This window comes from Tachyglossus aculeatus, chromosome 3 (assembly GCF_015852505.1).
Source record: "Tachyglossus aculeatus isolate mTacAcu1 chromosome 3, mTacAcu1.pri, whole genome shotgun sequence".
Classification (NCBI taxonomy): domain Eukaryota; kingdom Metazoa; phylum Chordata; class Mammalia; order Monotremata; family Tachyglossidae; genus Tachyglossus; species Tachyglossus aculeatus.
The window spans coordinates 38,127,813-38,146,017 of NC_052068.1; the positions used below are offsets into that span (position 1 = coordinate 38,127,813).

Sequence of the window (18,205 nt, forward strand, 5' to 3'; positions counted from 1 at the left end):
CATCTGTAAAATGGGGATTAAGTCTGTAAACCCCATGTGGGACAACCTGATCACCTGGTAACCTCCCCAGCGCTTAGAACAGTGCTTTGTACATAGTAAGCACTTAATAAGTGGCATTATTTCCAGCGCTTAGTCCAGTGTTCTGTGCACAGTAAGCGCTCAATAAATACGATTGAATGAACCTCTCCCTCTCCATCCCCCCCGCCTTGCCTCCTTCCCTCCCCACAGCACCTGTATATATGTATAGATGTTTGTACGTATTTATTACTCTATTTATTTAGTTTATTTGTACATGCTTATTCTATTTATTTTATTTTGTTAATCTGTTTTGTTTTGTTAATAATAATAATAATGGCATTTATTAAGTGCTTACTATGTGCAAAGCACTGTTCTAAGCGCTGAAAAATTGTCTGTCTCCCCCTTATAGACTGTGAGCCCTCTGTTGGGTCGAGACCGTCTCTCTATGTTGCCGATTTGGACTTCCCAAGCGCTTAGTCCAGTGCTCTGCACACAGTAAGCGCTCAATAAATACGATTGATTGAATGAATGAATGAATACAGTGCTCTGCACACAGTAAGCGCTCAATACCGTGGCTCAGCGGAAAGAGCCCGGGCTTTGGAGTCGGAGGTCATGGGTTCAAACTCCGACTCCGCCACTTGTCAGCTGTTTGACTTTGTGCAAGTCACTTCACTTCTTTGGGCCTCAGTTCCCTCCTCTGTAAAATGGGGATTAATCAATCAATCAATCGTATTTATTGAGCGCTTACTGTGTGCAGAGCACTGTACTAAGCGCTTGGGAAGTACAAGTTGGCAACATACAGAGACAGTCCCTGACCAACAGTGGGCTCACAGTCTAGAAGGGGGAGACAGAGAAACAAAACCAAACATACTAACAAAATAAAATAACTAGAATAGATATGTACAAGTAAAATAAATAAATTAAGACTGTGAGCCCCATGTGGGACAACCTGATCACCATGTAACCTCCCCAGCGCTTAGAACAGTGCTTTGCACATAGTAAGCGCTTAATAAATGCCATTATTTCAAGCGCTTAGTCCGGTGCTCTGCACACAGTAAGCGCTCAATAAATACGATTGAATGAACCTCTCCCCCTCCTCCCCCTCTCCATCCCCCCCGCCTTACCTCCTTCCCCTCCCCACAGCACCTGTATATATGTATATATGTTTGTACGTATTTATTTGTACATATTTATTCTATTTATTTTATTTTGTTAATCTGTTTTGTTTTGTTGTCTGTCTCCCCCTTCTAGACTGTGAGCCCGCTGTTGGGTAGGGACCGTCTCTATGTGTTGCCGACTTGTGCTTCCCAAGCGCTCAGTCCAGTGCTCTGCACACAGTAAGCGCTCACTAAATTGAGAAGCAGCATAGCTCAGTGGAAAGAGCCCGGGCTTTGGAGTCAGAGGTCAGGGGTTCAAATCCTGGCTCCGCCAATTGTCAGCTGTGTGACTTTGGGCAAATCACTTCACTTTCCTGGGCCTCAGTTCCCTCATCCGTCAAATGGGGATGAAGACTGGGAGCCCCCCGAGGGACAACCTGATCACCTTGTAACCTCCCCAGCGCTTAGAACAGTGCTTTGCACATAGTAAGCGCTTAAGAAATGGCATTATTTCAAGCGCTTAGTCCAGTTCTCTGCACACAGTAAGCGCTCAATAAATACGATTGAATGAACCTCTCCCTCTCCATCTCCCCCGCCTTACCTCCATCCCCTTCCCACAGCACCTGTATATATGTATATACGTTTGTACGGATTTATTACTCTATTTGTACATGTTTATTCTATTTATTTTATTTTGTTAATATGTTTTGTTTTGTTGTCTGTCTCCTCCTTCTAGACTGTGAGCCCGCTGTTGGGTAGGGACTGTCTCTATGTGTTGCCGACTTGTGCTTCCCAAGCGCTCAGTCCAGTGCTCTGCACACAGTAAGCGCTCAATAGAGAAGCAGCATGGCTCAGTGGAAGGAGCCCGGGCTTTGGAGTCAGAGGTCAGGGGTTCAAATCCCCACTCTGCCAACTGTCAGCTGTGTGACTTTGGGCAAGTCACTTCACTTCTCTGGGCCTCAGTTCCCTCATCTGTAAAATGGGGATGAAGACTGTGAGCCCCATGTGGGACAACCTGATCACCTTGTAAGATCCCCAGCGCTTAGAACAGTGCTTTGCACATAGTAAGCGCTTAAGAAATGGCATTATTTCAAGCGTTTATAGTCCAGTGCTTTGCGCACAGTAAGCGCTCAATAAATACGATTGAATGAACCTCTCCCTCTCCATCCCCCCCCGCGTTACCTCCTTCCCCTCCCCACAGCACCTGTATATATGTATAGATGTTTGTACGGATTTATTACTCTATTTATTTGTACATGTTTATTCTATTTATTTCATTTTGTTAATATGTTTTGTTTTGTTGTCTGTCTCCCCCTTCTAGACTGTGAGCCCGCTGTTGGGTAGGGACCGTCTCTCTGTGTTGCCGACTTGTACTTCCCAAGCGCTTAGCACAGTGCTCTGCACACAGTAAGCGCTCAATAAATTGAGAAGCAGCGTGGCTCAGTGGAAAGAGCCTGGGCTTTGGAGTCAGAGGTCATGGGTTCAAATCCCCGCTCTGCCAACTGTCAGCTGTGTGACTTTGGGCAAGTCACTTCACCTCTCTGGGCCTCAGTTACCTCATCTGGAAAATGGGGATTAAGATTGTGAGCCCCACGTGGGACAACCTGATCACCTTGTAAGATCCCCAGCGCTTAGAACAGTGCTTTGCACATAGTAAGTGCTTAATAAATGCCATTATTATTATTATTATTATGTGGGACAACCTGATCACCTTGTAACCTCCCCAGCGCTTAGAACAGTGCTTTGTACATAGTAAGCGCTTAAGAAATGGCATTATTTCAAGCGCTTAGTCCAGTGCTCTGCGCACAGTAAGCGCTCAATAAATACGATTGAATGAACCTCCCCCTCTCCATCCCCCCCGCCTTACCTCCTTCCCCTCCCCACAGCACCTGTGTATATGTATAGATGTTTGTACGGATTTATTACTCTATTTGTACATGTTTATTCTATTTTATTTTGTTAATATGTTTGGTTTTGTGCTCTGTCTCCCCCTTCTAGCCTGTGAGCCCGCTGTTGGGTGGGGACCGTCTCTGTGCGTTGCCGAAGCGCTCAGTCCAGATTTATTACTCTGTTTCTTTGTACATATTTATTCTATTCATTTTATTTTGTTAATCTGTTTTGTTTGGTTGTCTGTGTCCCCCTTCTAGCCCGTGAGCCCGCTGTTGGGTAGGGACCGTCTCTCCATGTTGCCAACTTGTGCTTCCCAAGCGCTCAGTCCAGTGCTGTGCACACAGTAAGCGCTCAATAAATACGATTGAATGAATGAAATAGGGTTGAATGAGTGAATGGGTGAGTGGGGGCGGGCCCTCCGGGCGGCCATGGCGCGGGTGTTGGTGGTGGGAGCGGGGGGGACGGGCGGGCTGGTGGCCTTTCTGCTCCGGAGCTGGCCCCCCGGGCCCAAGGCCCCCCAAGTAGCCGTGTGGGAGAAGGCCCCAGGCGCAGGTGGGTGCGGGGCCCCCAAGGAAGGCCGAGGGCCAGCGGGGGGGGGGGGGGGGGCACCTGGGCCTTGACAGCAGTGGGCCTGTGAGCCCACTGCTGGGTAGCAACCGCCCCTAAATGTTGCCAACTTCTACTTCCCAAGCGCTTAGTACAGTGCTCTGCACACAGGAAGCGCTCAATAAATATGAATGAATGAATGAGGGGCTGGCAGCTCATTCACTGGCCTAATGATAATACCAATAACGATGGCATTGGTTAAGCGCTGACTATGTGCCGAGCACTGTTCTGAGCATTGGGGGGAGGATACAAGGTGATAATGATGGCATTTATTAAGCGCTTACGATGTGCTAAGCACTGGAGGGGGGTACAAGGTGATAATGATGGCATTTATTAAGCGCTTACGATGTGCTAAGCACTGGAGGGGGGTACAAGGTGATAATGATGGCATTTATTAAGCGCTTACTATGTGCCAAGCACTGTTCTATGCACTGGGGGGAGGATACAAGGTGATAATGATGGCATTTATTAAGCACTGACTATGTGCCAAGCACTGGGGGGGGGTTACAAGGTGATAATGATGGCATTTATTAAGCGCTTACGATGTGCTAAGCACTGTGGGGGCGGGTACAAGGTGATAATGATGGCATTTATTAAGCGCTTACTATGTGCGAAGCACTGTTCTATGCACTGGGGGGAGGATACAAGGTGATAATGATGGCATTTATTAAGCACTGACTATGTGCCAAGCACTGGGGGGGTTACAAGGTGATAATGATGGCATTTATTAAGCGCTTACGATGTGCTAAGCACTGGAGGGGGGTACAAGGTGATAATGATGGCATTTATTAAGCGCTTACTATGTGCCAAGCACTGTTCTATGCACTGGGGGGAGGATACAAGGTGATAATGATGGCATTTATTAAGCACTGACTATGTGCCAAGCACTGGGGGGGTTACAAGGTGATAATGATGGCATTTATTAAGCGCTTACTATGTGCCAAGCACTGTTCTAAGCACTGGGGGGATACAAGGTGATAATGATGGCATTTATTAAGCGCTTACGATGTGCCAAGCACTGTTCTAAGCACTGGGGGGATACAAGGTGATAATGATGGCATTTATTAAGCGCTTACTATGTGCCAAGCACTGTTCTAAGTAAGCACTGGGGGGGATACAAGGTGATACTGATGGCATTTATTAAGCACTTACTATGTGCCAAGCACTGTTCTAAGCACTGGGGGGGGGTACAAGGTGATAATGATGGCATTTATTAAGCCCTTACTTTGTGCAAAGCACTGTTCTAAGTGCTGGGGAGGTTACAAGGTGATGAGGTTGTCCCACCGGGGGCTCCCATTCTTCATCCCCATTTTACAGATGAGGGAACTGAGGCCCAGAGAAGTGAATTGACTTGCCCAAAGTCACACGGCTAACAATTGGCAGAGTCGGGAGAAGAACCCATGACCTATGACTCCAAAGCCCAGGCTCTTTCCACTGAGCCACGGTGCTTCTCTATCAGGTGATCAGGTTGTAATAATAATACCAATAACGATGGCATTGGTTAAGCACTTACTATGTGCCAAGCACTGTTCTAAGCACTGGGGGGGACATAAGGTGATAATGATGGCATTTATTAAGCGCTTACTATGTGCCAAGCACTGTTCTAAGCACTGGGAGGGATACAAGGTGATAATGATGGCATTTATTAAGCGCTTACTATGTGCCAAGCACTGTTCTAAGCACTTGGGGGGGTACAAGGTGATAATGATGGCATTTATTAAGCCCTTTCTTTGTGCAAAGCACTGTTATAAGTGCTGGGGAGGTTACACGGTGATAATGATGGTATTTATTAAGCGCTTACTATGTGCCAAGCACTGTGCTAAGCACTGGGAGGGATACAAGGTGATAATGATGGCATTTATTAAGCATTTACTATGTGCCAAGCACTGTTCTAAGCACTTGGGGTGGGTACAAGGTGATAATGATGGCATTTATAAAGCCCTTTCTTTGTGCAAAGCACTGTTATAAGTGCTGGGGAGGTTACAAGGTGATGAGGTTGCCCCACGGGGGGCTCACAGTCTTCATCCCCGTTTTACAGATGAGGTAACTGAGGCCCAGAGAAGCGAAGTGACTTCCCCAAAGTCACACGGCTGGCAATTGGCAGAGCTGGGATTTGAACCCATGACCTCTGACTCCAAAGCCCAGGCTCTTTCCACTGAGCCACGCTGCTTCTCTATCAGGTGATCAGGTTGTAATAATAATACCAATAACGATGGCATTTGTTAAGCTCTTACCATGTGCCAAGCACTGTTCTAAACACTGGGCAGCGGGGGGGTGGGGGGTTACAAGGTGATCAGGTTGTCTTGTCCCACGTGGGGCTCACAGTCTTCATCCCCATTTTACAGATGAGGGAACTGAGGCTCAGAGAAGTGAAGTGACTTGCCCCAGGTCACACAGCGGACATGTGGCAGAGCTGGGATTTGAATCCGTGACCTCAGACTCCCAAGCCCGGGCTCTTTCTATGGAGCCAAGCTGCTTCTCTAAGTAATGATGGTATTTGTTAAGCGCTTACTATGGGCCAAGCACTAGTGTAAGCGCCGGGGAAGATACAAGGTAATTAGGTTATCCCATGTGGGGCTCACAGTCTTCACCCCCATTTTACAGATGAGGGAACTGAGGCCCAGAGAAGTGAATAATAGTAATAATAATAATAATAATAATAATAATAATAATAATGATGGCATTTATTAAGCACTTACTATGTGCCAAGCACTGTTTTAAGCACTGGGGGGGATACAAGGTGATCAGGTTGTCCCACGTGGGGCTCACAGTCTTCATCCCCATTTTACAGACGAGGGAACGGAGGCTCAGAGAACTGAAGTGACTTGCCCCAGGTCACACAGCGAACATGTGGCACAGCTGGGATTTGAACCCGTGACCTCTGACTCCCAAGCCGGGGCTCTTTCCACTGAGCCAAGCTGCTTCTCTAAATGATGATGGTATTTGTTAAGCGCTTACTATGGGCCAAGCACTGTTGTAAGCGCCACTTGTGGGATCTATATATCTGTATAGATATATAGATATAGATATATAGATATATAACTGCTGTGGGGTGGGGAGTGGGGGAAGAGCAAAGGGAGGGAGTTAGGATGAACAGGAAGGGAGTGGGAGATGAGGAAAAGTGGGGCTTAGTCTGGGAGGGCCTCTAGAAAGAGAAGCGCCTCCAATCAATCAATCATATTTATTGAGCGCTTACTATGTGCAGAGCACTGTACTGAGCGCTTGGGAAGTACAAAGTGACAACATATAGAGACAGTCCCTACCCAACATTGGGCTCAGGAAAGAGTGATTGTCCGGTGGATTTGAGGAAGGAGGCCATTCCAGGTCAGAGGTAGAGCGTGCTTAGTACAGTGCTCTGGGAAGCAGCGTGGCTCCGTGGAAAGAGCCCGGGCTCTGGAGCCAGAGCTCATGGATTCAAATCCCGGCTCCGCCAATTGTCAGCTGTGTGACTTTAGGCAAGTCACTTCACTTCTCTGGGCCTCAGTTCCCTCATCTGGAAAATGGGGATTAAGATTGTGAGCCCCCCCCCCCAGTGGGACATCCTGATCACCTTGTAACCTCCCCAGTGCTTAGAACAGTGCTTTGCACATAGTAAGCACTTAATAAATGCCACTATTATTATTACTAAGCACAGAGTACTAAGTACTAAATACAGTACATTCAAGCGCTTAGCAGCAGCAGTGTGGCTCAGTGGAAAGAGCCCGGGCTTTGGAGTCAGAGGTCATGGGTTCAAATCCCAGCTCTGCCAACTGTCAGCTGTGTGACTTTAGGCAAGTCACTCCACTTCTCTGGGCCTCAGTTCCCTCATCTGTCAAATGGGGATTAAGATTGTGAGCCCCCCGTGGGACAACTTGATCACCTTGTAACCTCCCCAGTGCTTAGAACAGTGGTTTGCACATAGTAAGCACTTAATAAATGCCATTATTATTGTTATTAGTACTAAGCACAGAGTACTAAGTACTAAGTACAGTACATTCAAGCGCTTAGCAGCAGCAGCGTGCCTCAGTGGAAAGAGCCCGGGCTTTGGAGTCAGAGGTCATAGGTTCAAATCCCAGCTCTGCCAACTGTCAGCTGTGTGACTTTGGGCAAGTCACTTCACATCTCTGCGCCTCAGTTCCCTCATCTGTAAAATGGGGATTAAAACTGGGAGCCCCCAGTGGGACAACCTGATCACCTTGTAACCTCCCCAGTGCTTAGAACCGTGCTTTGCACAGAGTAAGCGCTTAACAAATGCCATCATTATTATTATTATTATTATTATGTCTGCTGTGTGACCTTGGGCAAGTCACTTAACTTCCCTGCGCCTCAGTTACCTCGTCTGTAAAATGGGGATTAAAACTGGCAGCCCCCCGTGGGACAACCTGTTCACCCTGTAACCTCCCCAGTGCTTAGAACAGAGCTTTGCACAGAGTAAGCACTTAACAAATACCATCATTATTATTATTATTATTGTGTCTGCTGTGTGACCTTGGGCAAGTCACTTAACGTCTCTAGCCTCAGTTACTTCATCTGTAAAATGGGGATGAAGACTGTGAGCCCCACATGGGACAACCTTGATTACCTCGTATCCCCCCAGCGCTTTGAACAGTGCTTTGCACATAGTAAGCACTTAACAAATGCCATTATTATTATTATTTATTATTATTAGTACAGTGCTCTGCACACGGTAAGCGCGCAATAAATACGATTGAATGAATGAACGAGTGTGGGCCAGGGGACAGCAGTGAGACGGGTGAGATCGAGGTAATAATAATAATAATGATGGCATTTATTAAGTGCTTCCTATGAGCAAAGCACTGTTCTAAGCACTGGGGAGGTTACAAGGTGATCAGGTTGTCCCACGGGGGGCTCACAGTCTTAATCCCCATTTTCCGGATGAGGGAACTGAGGCCCAGAGAAGTGAAGTGACTTGCCCAAAGTCACACAGCTGACAATTGGCAGAGCTGGGATTTGAACCCATGACCTCTGACTCCAAAGCCTGGGGCTCTTTCCCACTGAGCCACGCTGCTTCTCTAAGTTTTAATCCCCATTTTACAGAGGTACAGTGAGAAGGTGAGCGCTGGAGGAGCCGAGTGTGCTGGCTGCTTCGTAGGAGAGAAGGAGGTTGTCGTCTCTCAACCCCTGCAAGGCCGTCTGCAAGATAATCACAAAAATATTATTATTATTAAGTCCGTGCTTGACTCCTTCCACAATGTTTCCCAGCCCTTATGTCCTAGCTAGTGAGACAAGGTAGTCCGGACCTTCTAGACTGTGAGCCCGTTGTTGGGTAGGTCTATATGTTGCCAACTTGTACTTCCCAAGCGCTTAGTACAGTGCTCTGCACACAGTAAGCGCTCAATAAATACGACTGAATGAATGAATTACGGAGCATGGAACCTGGGGCCCATTCCTAACTTTGGGCCTTGAAAGAAACTATGGGCTATGGGAGTGTTGACAAGTAGGTATACTGAACTTAATGTTCTCATTATTTTATTTATTTTATGAATCATGTGTTTTGTTGTCTGTCTCCCCCTTCTAGACTGTGAGCCCATTGTTGGGTAGGGACCGTCTCTATGCGTTGCCGACTTGTACTTCCCAAGCGCTTAGTACAGTGCTCTGCACACAGTAAGCGCTCAAGAAATACAATTGATTGATTGAGAAGGGATAATAATAATAATGGTGATATTTCTTAAGCGCTTACTATATTTAGATCTCATTGTGGGCAGCGTGTAAGTCTGTTTAGTGTTGTATTGTACTCTCCCAGGCAGTTAGTACCGTGCTCTGCACACAGAAACTGCTCAATAAATACAATAACAGTAATAATAATGGCATTTATTAAGTGCTTACTATGTGCAAAGCACTGTCCTAAGCGCTGGAGAGGTTACAGGGTGGTCGGGTTGTCCCACAGGGGGCTCACAGTCCTCATCCCCATTTTACAGATGAAGTAACTGAGGCACAGAGAAGTGAAGCGACTTGCCCAAAGTACAATGAAATGAAATGTACCAAGCACTTGGGTGGATACAAGCAAGATTGGGTTGGACCCAATCCCTGTCCCATGTGGGGCTCCCAGTCTCAATCCCCATTTTACAGGTGAGGGGACTGACGCACAGAGAAGTGAAGTGACTGGCCTAAGATCACACAGCGGACAGATGGCAGAGCCAGAATTAGAACCCATGACCTTCTGTTGCCCAAGCCCGTGCTCTAGCCACTATGCCATGCCCCTATATGTGCTACTACACCAACCCAACGACTGAGCCCCCTCTTTCCTCTCCCCCTCCCCATCCCCGCCACCCTACCTCCTTCCCCTCCCCACAGCACCTGTATATATGTTCGTCCAGATTTATTACTCTATTTTACTTGTACATATTTACTATTCTATTTATTTTATTTTGTTAATACGTTTGGTTTTGTCGCCCGTCTCCCGCTTCTAGACTGCGAGCCCGCTGTTGGGGAGGGACCGTCTCTACATGTTGCCAACTTGGACTTCCCAAGCGCTTAGTCCAGTGCTCTGCACCCAGTAAGCGCTCAATAAATACGATTGAATGAATGAATGAATGAAAGTACCGTAATTATTATTAATCTCCTACTGCAGCCCAGTCCGCACGCTCTGCTCCTCTAGCATCAGCTTCCTTACTGTGCCCCCATCTCATCTATAATAGTGACGGCATTTAAGCACTTACTACATGCCAGGCACTGGACTAAACACAGGGGTAGATACAAGCTTATCAGGTTGGACACGGTCCCTGTCATCATCAATCAATCAATCAATCAATCAATCAATCGTATTTATTGAGCGCTTACTATGTGCAGAGCACTGTACTAAGCGCTTGGGAAGTACAAATTGGCAACACATAGAGACAGTCCCTACCCAACAGTGGGCTCACAGTCTAAAAGGGGGAGACAGAGAACAGAACCAAACATACCAACAAAATAAAATAAATAGGATAGAAATGTACAAGTAAAATAAATCAATAAATCATCATCCTCAATCGTATTTATTGAGCGCTTACTATGTGCAGAGCACTGTACTAAGCGCTTGGGAAGTACAAATTGGCAACATATAGAGACAGTCCCTACCCAACAATGGGCTCACAGTCTAAAAGGGGGAGACAGAGAACAAAACCAAACATACTAACAAAATAAAATAAATAGAATAGATATGTACAAATAAAATAAATAGAGTAATAAATATGTACAAATAAATATGTCCCACCTGGGGCTCACCGCCGACCCCTTTCCCGAGGAATCCTTCTAGCTTGGAATTCCCTCACCCTCCATATACACCAGATCCCTACTTTCTCCACCTTCAAAGCATCACTAAGGTCACATCTCCCCCAGGAAGCCTTCCCTGATTAAACCCTCTTTTCCCCTGCTCGCTCTCCTTCTGCATCATCTATGCAGATGGAAAACTTGGACACTTGTTATTCTTCCCACCCTCCAATCCCGCAACGCTCACATCCGTATCTTTCAATTATATATTATAAACTACATATTTAATTTAATGATGAAAGTCTCACCTTCTAGACCGCGAGCCCATTGTTGGGAAGGGATCGTCTCCGTACGTTGCCGATTTCTACTTCCGTCTTTAAATTATATGTTTAATTTAATTATGAAAGTCACACCTTCTAGACTGTGAGCCGACTGTTGGGTCATCCCGCTCCACCGCTTGTCACCTGTGTGACCTTGGGCCAGTCACTTCACTTCTCTGAGCCTCAGTTACCTCCTCTGTAAAATGGGGATGAAGACCGTGAGCCCCACGTGGGACAACCTGATCACCTTGTAAATTCCCCAGGGCTTAGTACAGTGCTTTGCCATCATAAATGCCATCATTATTATTATTGGGTAGGACCGTCTCTATATGTTGCCGATTTGTACTTCCCAAGCACTTAGTGCAGTGCTCTGCACACTGTAAGTGCTCAATAAATACGATTGAATGAATGAATCAAAAGTTCTAACAAGCCAAGTCCAATCTTCAGAATGGACCCTTTCACCAAAGAAAGCACATGAGAAACAGTGTGGCTCAGTGGAAAGAGCAAGGGCTTTGGAGTCAGAGGCCATGGGTTCAAATCCCGACTCCGCCAATTGTCGGCCGTGTGACTTTGGACAAGTCACTTTACTTCTCTGGGCCTCAGTTCCCTCACCTGTAAAATGGGGATTAAGACTGTGAGCCCCCCTGTGGGACAACCTGATCACCTTGTAACCTCCCCAGCGCTTAGAATAGTGCTTTGCACATAGTAAGCACTTCTTAATAAATGCCATGATTATTATTATTGTTATGAATGAATGAATATTCATTCATATTATTGTCCGTCTCCCCCTCTAGATTGTAAGATCCTTATGGGCAGGGAACGTGTCTGCTAATTCTGTGGTTCTCTCCCAAGTGCTTTGTACAGGGCTGTGCACATAGTGAGTGCTCAGTAAATAATAATAATAATAATGGCTTGTATTAAGCGCTTACTATGTGCAAAGCACTGATACAAGGTAATACAGTCGATCGATTGTACATATTTATTACTCTATTTTATTTGTACATATCTATTCTATTTATTTTATTTTGTTAGTATGTTTGGTTTTGTTCTCCGTCTCCCCCTTTTAGACTGTGAGCCCACTGTTGGGTAGGGACTGTCTCTATATGTTGCCAATTTGTACTTCCCAAGCGCTTAGTACAGTGCTCTGCACATAGTAAGCGCTCAATAAATACAATTGATGATGATGATGATTGATTTATGACTCCATTATCCTCCATTCAAGGCGGAAGAATGGGCACGTCCCAAAGCCCGTACAACTCACGCTGCACGGCAGACCTGGGAGCTCAGTACCTCACTCTCACCCCTCAGTATGCCGAGAGACATCGAAGGTGAGTCGAATCCAGGGACTCTGCTCTTTCCAGTTGCACTTTGGAGGGTTGCCGGCGGACCGTCCTTAGATTTGGACTCTTCACATCAGACGTACATAGTAGTAATAGTAACGATGGTATTTGAGCACTTACTATGTGCCAAGCACTGTTCTAAGCTCTGGGGTAAGCTACAAGGTGATCAGGTTGTCCCACGTGGGGCTCACAGTCTTAATCCCCATTTTACAGATGAGGGAACTGAGGCACCGAGACATGAAGTGACTTGCCCAAAGTCACGCAGCTGACAAGTGGCGGCGTCGGGATTAGAACTCACAACCTCCAGACTGAGCTCCCTCCTTTCTTTTCCTTCCTCCCCCTCCCCATCCCCCGCCTTACCTCCTTCCCCTTCCCACAGCACCTGTGTATATGTATATATGTTTGTACGGATTTATTACTCTATTTTATTTGTACATATTTATTCTATTTATTTTGTTAATATGTTTTGTTTTGTTCTCTGTCTCCCCATTCTAGACTGTGAGCCCACTGTTGGGTAGGGACCGTCTCTATATGTTGCCAACTTGTACTTCCCAAGTGCTTAGTACAGTGCTGTGCACACAGTAAGCGCTCAATAAATACGATTGAATCAATGAATGAACCTCCGACTCCCAAGCTCGTGCTCTTTCCACTAAGCCACGCTGCTTCTCCTTACTCATCCATCTATCCAAGCATCTAAAGAAATATCAGGGTCCAGGGAGAAGTTTAATCAATCAATCAATCAATCAATCAATCGTATTTATTGAGTGCTTACTGTGTGCAGAGCACTGTACTAAGCGCTTGGGAAGTACAAGTTGGCAACATATAGAGACAATCCCTACCCAACATTGGGCTCACAGTCTAAAAGGGGGAGACAGAGAACAAAACCAAACATACTAACAAAATAAAATAAATAGAATAGATATGTACAAGTAAAATAAATAGAGTAATAAATATGTACAAACATATATACAGGTAATATAATCAAATTCAACCGTTGGCCTCCAACATTTATTCAGCTGTCAAATTGCAGCTGGTTTCTTATTTGAGAAGGGTAAGAAAGTAAAGAAAATAAGTAGGCCTACCCCACACCCGTAGCTGTTTATTTGTTACGTCACACAGGGGACAGCTGTATTCAGTAGTTGAATCTTACAAAAAGTTTCATAAATGAAAGTCTGGCTTGGTGGAAAAATCACAAAATCACTGTCCCGTGATAATCAGCTTGTCTACGCTTTTGTGTAATTTTTTTTTAATGGTACTTAAGTGCCTATAAAAGAATCACGTTGGACACTGTTCCTGTTCCATACGAGGCTCACAGTCTAATATTAATAATAATTGTGGCATCTAAGTGCTTACTCTGTGTGAAACAACTGGTCTAAAACTTGGGGTAGATACAAGTGAATCAGGTCAGATACAGTCTCTGTTCCACATGGGGCTCATATTCTAAATTAGAGGGAGAAACAGGTATTGAATCCTCATTTTCAGTTGTGGCAACTGAGGCACAAAGAAAGAGAAGCAGCGTGGCTCAGTGGAAAGAGCCCGGGCTTTGGAGTCAGAGGTCATGAGTTCAAATCCCAGCTCTGCCAATCGGGCAAGTCACTTAACTTCTCTGTGCCTCCGTTACCTCATCTGTAAAATGGGGATGAAGACCGTGAGCCCCCACGTGGGACATCCTGATCACCTTGTAACCTCCCCAGCGCTTAGAACAGTGCTTTGCACATAGTAAGCGCTTAATAAATGCCATTAAAAAAAAATAACTGAGTGACTGAGCCGGGATTAGAATCCAGCTTCTCTGACTTCCAGCCCCGGTTTCTTTCCATTTTGCTTCTCTCGATTTTGAATTGACAGCTGATTCACCATCTAAATGTTTTAATATTTTAAAAGAAAGTTATTCGTTTTAGATTTTCTCAAAGCATTCTGCCTGAAATCAACCAATCATTTACTGGTACTGATGGAGCGCTTACTGTGCACAGAGCACTGCGCTGAGTGCTTGGGAAAGTGCAATACAAACGAGTTGGTAGACACGATCTGTTCATATCGTAATTCAACCATATTTTAGTGGCTCTGATAAGTTGATTTTAAACAGCCACGCAAGTAATTTTACTGGGCACACTCGAAATGATCAACATGATTCTGCATGTTCTTTCAATACTTATTATTTATAACTTTAGGCAAGAATCTTTTTTTTTGTCTTTCACATCTCTAGCCTCTTAAAACAGTTTTGTTGAAAAATAAATTATTACAGATACTACTTAGAGATTGCATGTTATTAGAAATGATTAGCCATCTGTAATGGTTTAGCTATTTATACTGAATCCTTTCCATCTGTATGTTCTTTACAGTTTCTATGATGAGCTGTTAGCTAATGGGGTTTTGAAGCCCCTGACGTCCTCTATAGAAGGAATGGTGGTGAAAGAAGGGGAACGCAACTTTGTGGCACCTCAAGGAGTCTCCTCGATTGTGAAGTACTTTTTACAAGAATCAGGTGGGCATCAGAGGGACTTTTCTTGAATATCACTTTTATTAAGCCTCGAGTCAACTGGGTTGGGGAAGCAGCGTGGCTCAGTGGAAAGAGGACGGGCTTGGAGTCAGAAGTCAGGGGTTCAAATCCTGGCTCCGCCAACTGTCAGCTGTGTGACTTTGGGCAAGCCACTTAACTTCTCTGTGCCTCAGTTCCCTCATCTGGAAAATGGGGATTAAGACTGTGAGCCCCCCGTGGGACAACCTGATCACCTTGTAACCTCCCCAGCGCTTAGAACAGTGCTTTGCACATTGTAAGCACATAATAAATGCCATTATTATTATTATTATTATTTAAAAATCTCTGAAGAGCCATGTTCAGATAAGGAGGCTTGATTTCTGTATTGCACTTTCCCAAGCACTTAGGACAGTGCTCTGCTTCCGGAAAACACTCAATAAAAACCATCCAGTCTCAGGACCGTGCCACAGTAATGATCCGTGATATTTTTCCTTGTGCCTCACGTCCGTCATCGGCAAAATGGGGATTCCTCCCACTTCACCTCTGAGCCCCTTGTGTGACCTAATTACCTTGTATCTACCACAGCGCTCAGTACAGTGCTTGCCACATAATAAGCACTCACCAAATACCACCATCATTAGCTGGCTAATATAATAATAATGGCATTTATTAAGCGCTTACTATGTGCAAGGCACTGTTCTAAGCGCTGGGGAGGTTACGAGGTGATCAAGTTGTCCCACGGGGGGCTCACAGTCTTCATCCCCATTTGACAGATGAGGGAACTGAGGCACAGAGAAGTGAAGTGACTTGCCCAAGGTCACACAGCTGACAATTGGCGGAGCGGGGATTTGAACCCATGACCCCTGACTCATAATAATTATAATAATAATGATGGTATTTGTTAACTGCTTACTATGTGCAAAGCACTGTTCTAAGCACTGGGGGATACAGGGTGATCAGGTTGTCCCTCATGGGGCTCAGAGTCTTAATCCCCATTTTACAGATGACGTAACTGAGGTACAGAGAAGTGACGTGACTGGCCCAAGGTCACACAGCTGACAATTGGTGGAGCTGGGATTTGAACCCATGACCTCTGACTCCAAAGCCCGGGCTCTTTCCACTGAGCCACGCTGCTTCTCTGAGATCTCGAATGCTTTTTTGGGTGCGCTCCATGGTCCAGGAGGATCATGACTGACAGATTTGGAGAGTGTGAATGGAACTGTGCAAGCCAGTAGCACTAGAATTAATTCCTCTGTGCAGGGTCTCGGTTTTCATCATCATCAATCGTATTTATTGAGCACTTACTGTGTGCAGAGCACTGTACTAAGCGTTTGGGAAGTACAAGTTGGCAACATATAGAGACAGTCCCTACCCAACAGTGGGCTCACAGTCTAAAAGGTTTTAGCAGCTTATGACTGAGGTCCATTGGCCATTCTTGTTTTTTTTTTTCCTTTATGGTATTTGTTGAGCGCTGACTTTCAGGCACTGTAATAAGTGCTGGAATAGATATAAATTAATCAGATTGGACACAGCCCATCCCACACGGGGCTCACAGTGTTTTAACCCCCATTTTACAGATGAGGTAATTGAGACACAGAGAAGTGAAGTGACTTGCCCAGGGTCACAAGACAGACAAATGACGAAGCCGGATTAGAACCCGGGACCTCCTGACTCCCAAGCTCGTGCTTTATCCACTAGCCCAAGCTGCTTCTCGATGGGAGACTCCTTCATCACTAGCTGATGGATGCAGCTCTCCTTTGCGATGCCTACCACTGTTTCACAATCAGTCAGTCAAGCGCTATTTTTTTAGCGCTTACTGTGCATAGAACGCTGTACGAAGCACTCGGGAAAGTATAATGCAGCAGCGTTAGTAGACGCCATCCCTCACAAGAAACTTAACAGTCTACTGGGGGAGACAAACATGAAAGTAGATTCGTGATAGGGGAAATAGCAGAGTATAAGAATATTAAATTCTCTGGTGCCGAGTTGAAAATCATAGTGCTTAAAATAATAGTAGTAAAATAATAATAATAATTCTAGACTGTGAGCCCACTGTTGGGTAGGGACCGTCTCTATATGTTGCCAACTTGTACTTCCCAAGCGCTTAGTACAGTGCTCTGCACCCAGTAAGCTCTCAATAAATACGATTGATTGATTGATTGATTGATTGGTGGTATTTGTTAAGCACTGACTAGGTGACAAGCACTGTTCTACGCGCTGAAAATCCTAGTGCATAGTTGACGCAGAGGATGGATAGGGGAAGTGAAGGACTTAAGGAAGACCTCTTAGAGGAGATGTGATTTTAGGAGGGTTTTGAAGGTGCGGAGAGTGGTGGACTGTGAGGTTTGAAGTTTTTAAATCATTTTGAATCGTTATCTGGTCCAAACCTTTCTGAAAAAGATGATGTCTGGACCAGGCTATTTTTTCCTGCACCAGCCCGCGTCAATCTCACACTGTTTGAAGTCGGGCTGAAACGTTTTGTCTGCCTTTCCTGCTTGTGGTCGCCTCACTTGAACTCACTCTCTAACAGCTGTCTGGGAATCGCACATCCATCCATCCATCCATCCATTTCATCCATTATTAGAATCGAAGTAATGCTCATTTTGGTGTTTCATCCTGCTTAATGATGATCCACGAGGTTTCTGTTGTCTTCCCCCGACATGTGACTTGGTTGCTTTTCTGGAATAGGGGTGGATGTCTTCTATGAGCACTGCGTAACCAAGATCTTCCTCAGAAGTGGCAAATGGGAGGTTCACAGAGAAACGGGACCTGCAGAGGAGTTTGACGTCGTCATCCTCACGATTCCAGTTCCGCAAATCCTTCAGCTTCAAGGTGACATCGTGAACAGTAAGTGCTTTCCTCAGAAAATAGTTTCCCTGTGGAAAATAGTTTCTCACATGAGAGTACGGACCCCACCTTAAACACCTCCGTGATTTGCTTGGATGGGTGAAACTTATTATAACCTGATAATATGCTTTAGCAAGCTGTTATAGTATTGTTCTCTAGGTTTGGATTGTGCTTTTCTCCACCCCTTATTAATCCCATGCCATAAATCGAGACACTTAAATTGCTTTTCTCTGTGCCTCAGTTTCCTCATCACTAAAATGTGGATTAAATATGTGTTCTCCCTCTCACATAGACTAGTAGCCCATGTGGGACAGGGGGGTGGCCTTTCTGCCAAGGATGTCTTTAATATGTTATTTTATTTTGTTAATATGTTGTGCTTTGTTGTCTGTCTCCCCCTTCTAGACTGTGAGCCCGCTGTTGGGT

At 45.4% G+C, this 18,205-nt stretch overlaps 1 protein-coding gene across 1 annotated transcript in view; it reads left to right on the top strand.

The window, feature by feature from the left end:
- Positions 1-3,433: 3,433 nt before the first annotated feature.
- The window catches only part of RNLS (renalase, FAD dependent amine oxidase), a 356,662-nt gene continuing 341,890 nt past the window's right edge, over positions 3,434-18,205 (top strand). Inside the window, exons 1-4 of the mRNA XM_038743984.1 lie at positions 3,434-3,557; positions 12,342-12,447; positions 14,799-14,941; positions 17,624-17,782. Of these exons, the coding sequence (XP_038599912.1) occupies positions 3,434-3,557; positions 12,342-12,447; positions 14,799-14,941; positions 17,624-17,782 (532 nt within the window). The remainder of the gene's footprint in view (positions 3,558-12,341; positions 12,448-14,798; positions 14,942-17,623; positions 17,783-18,205) is intronic.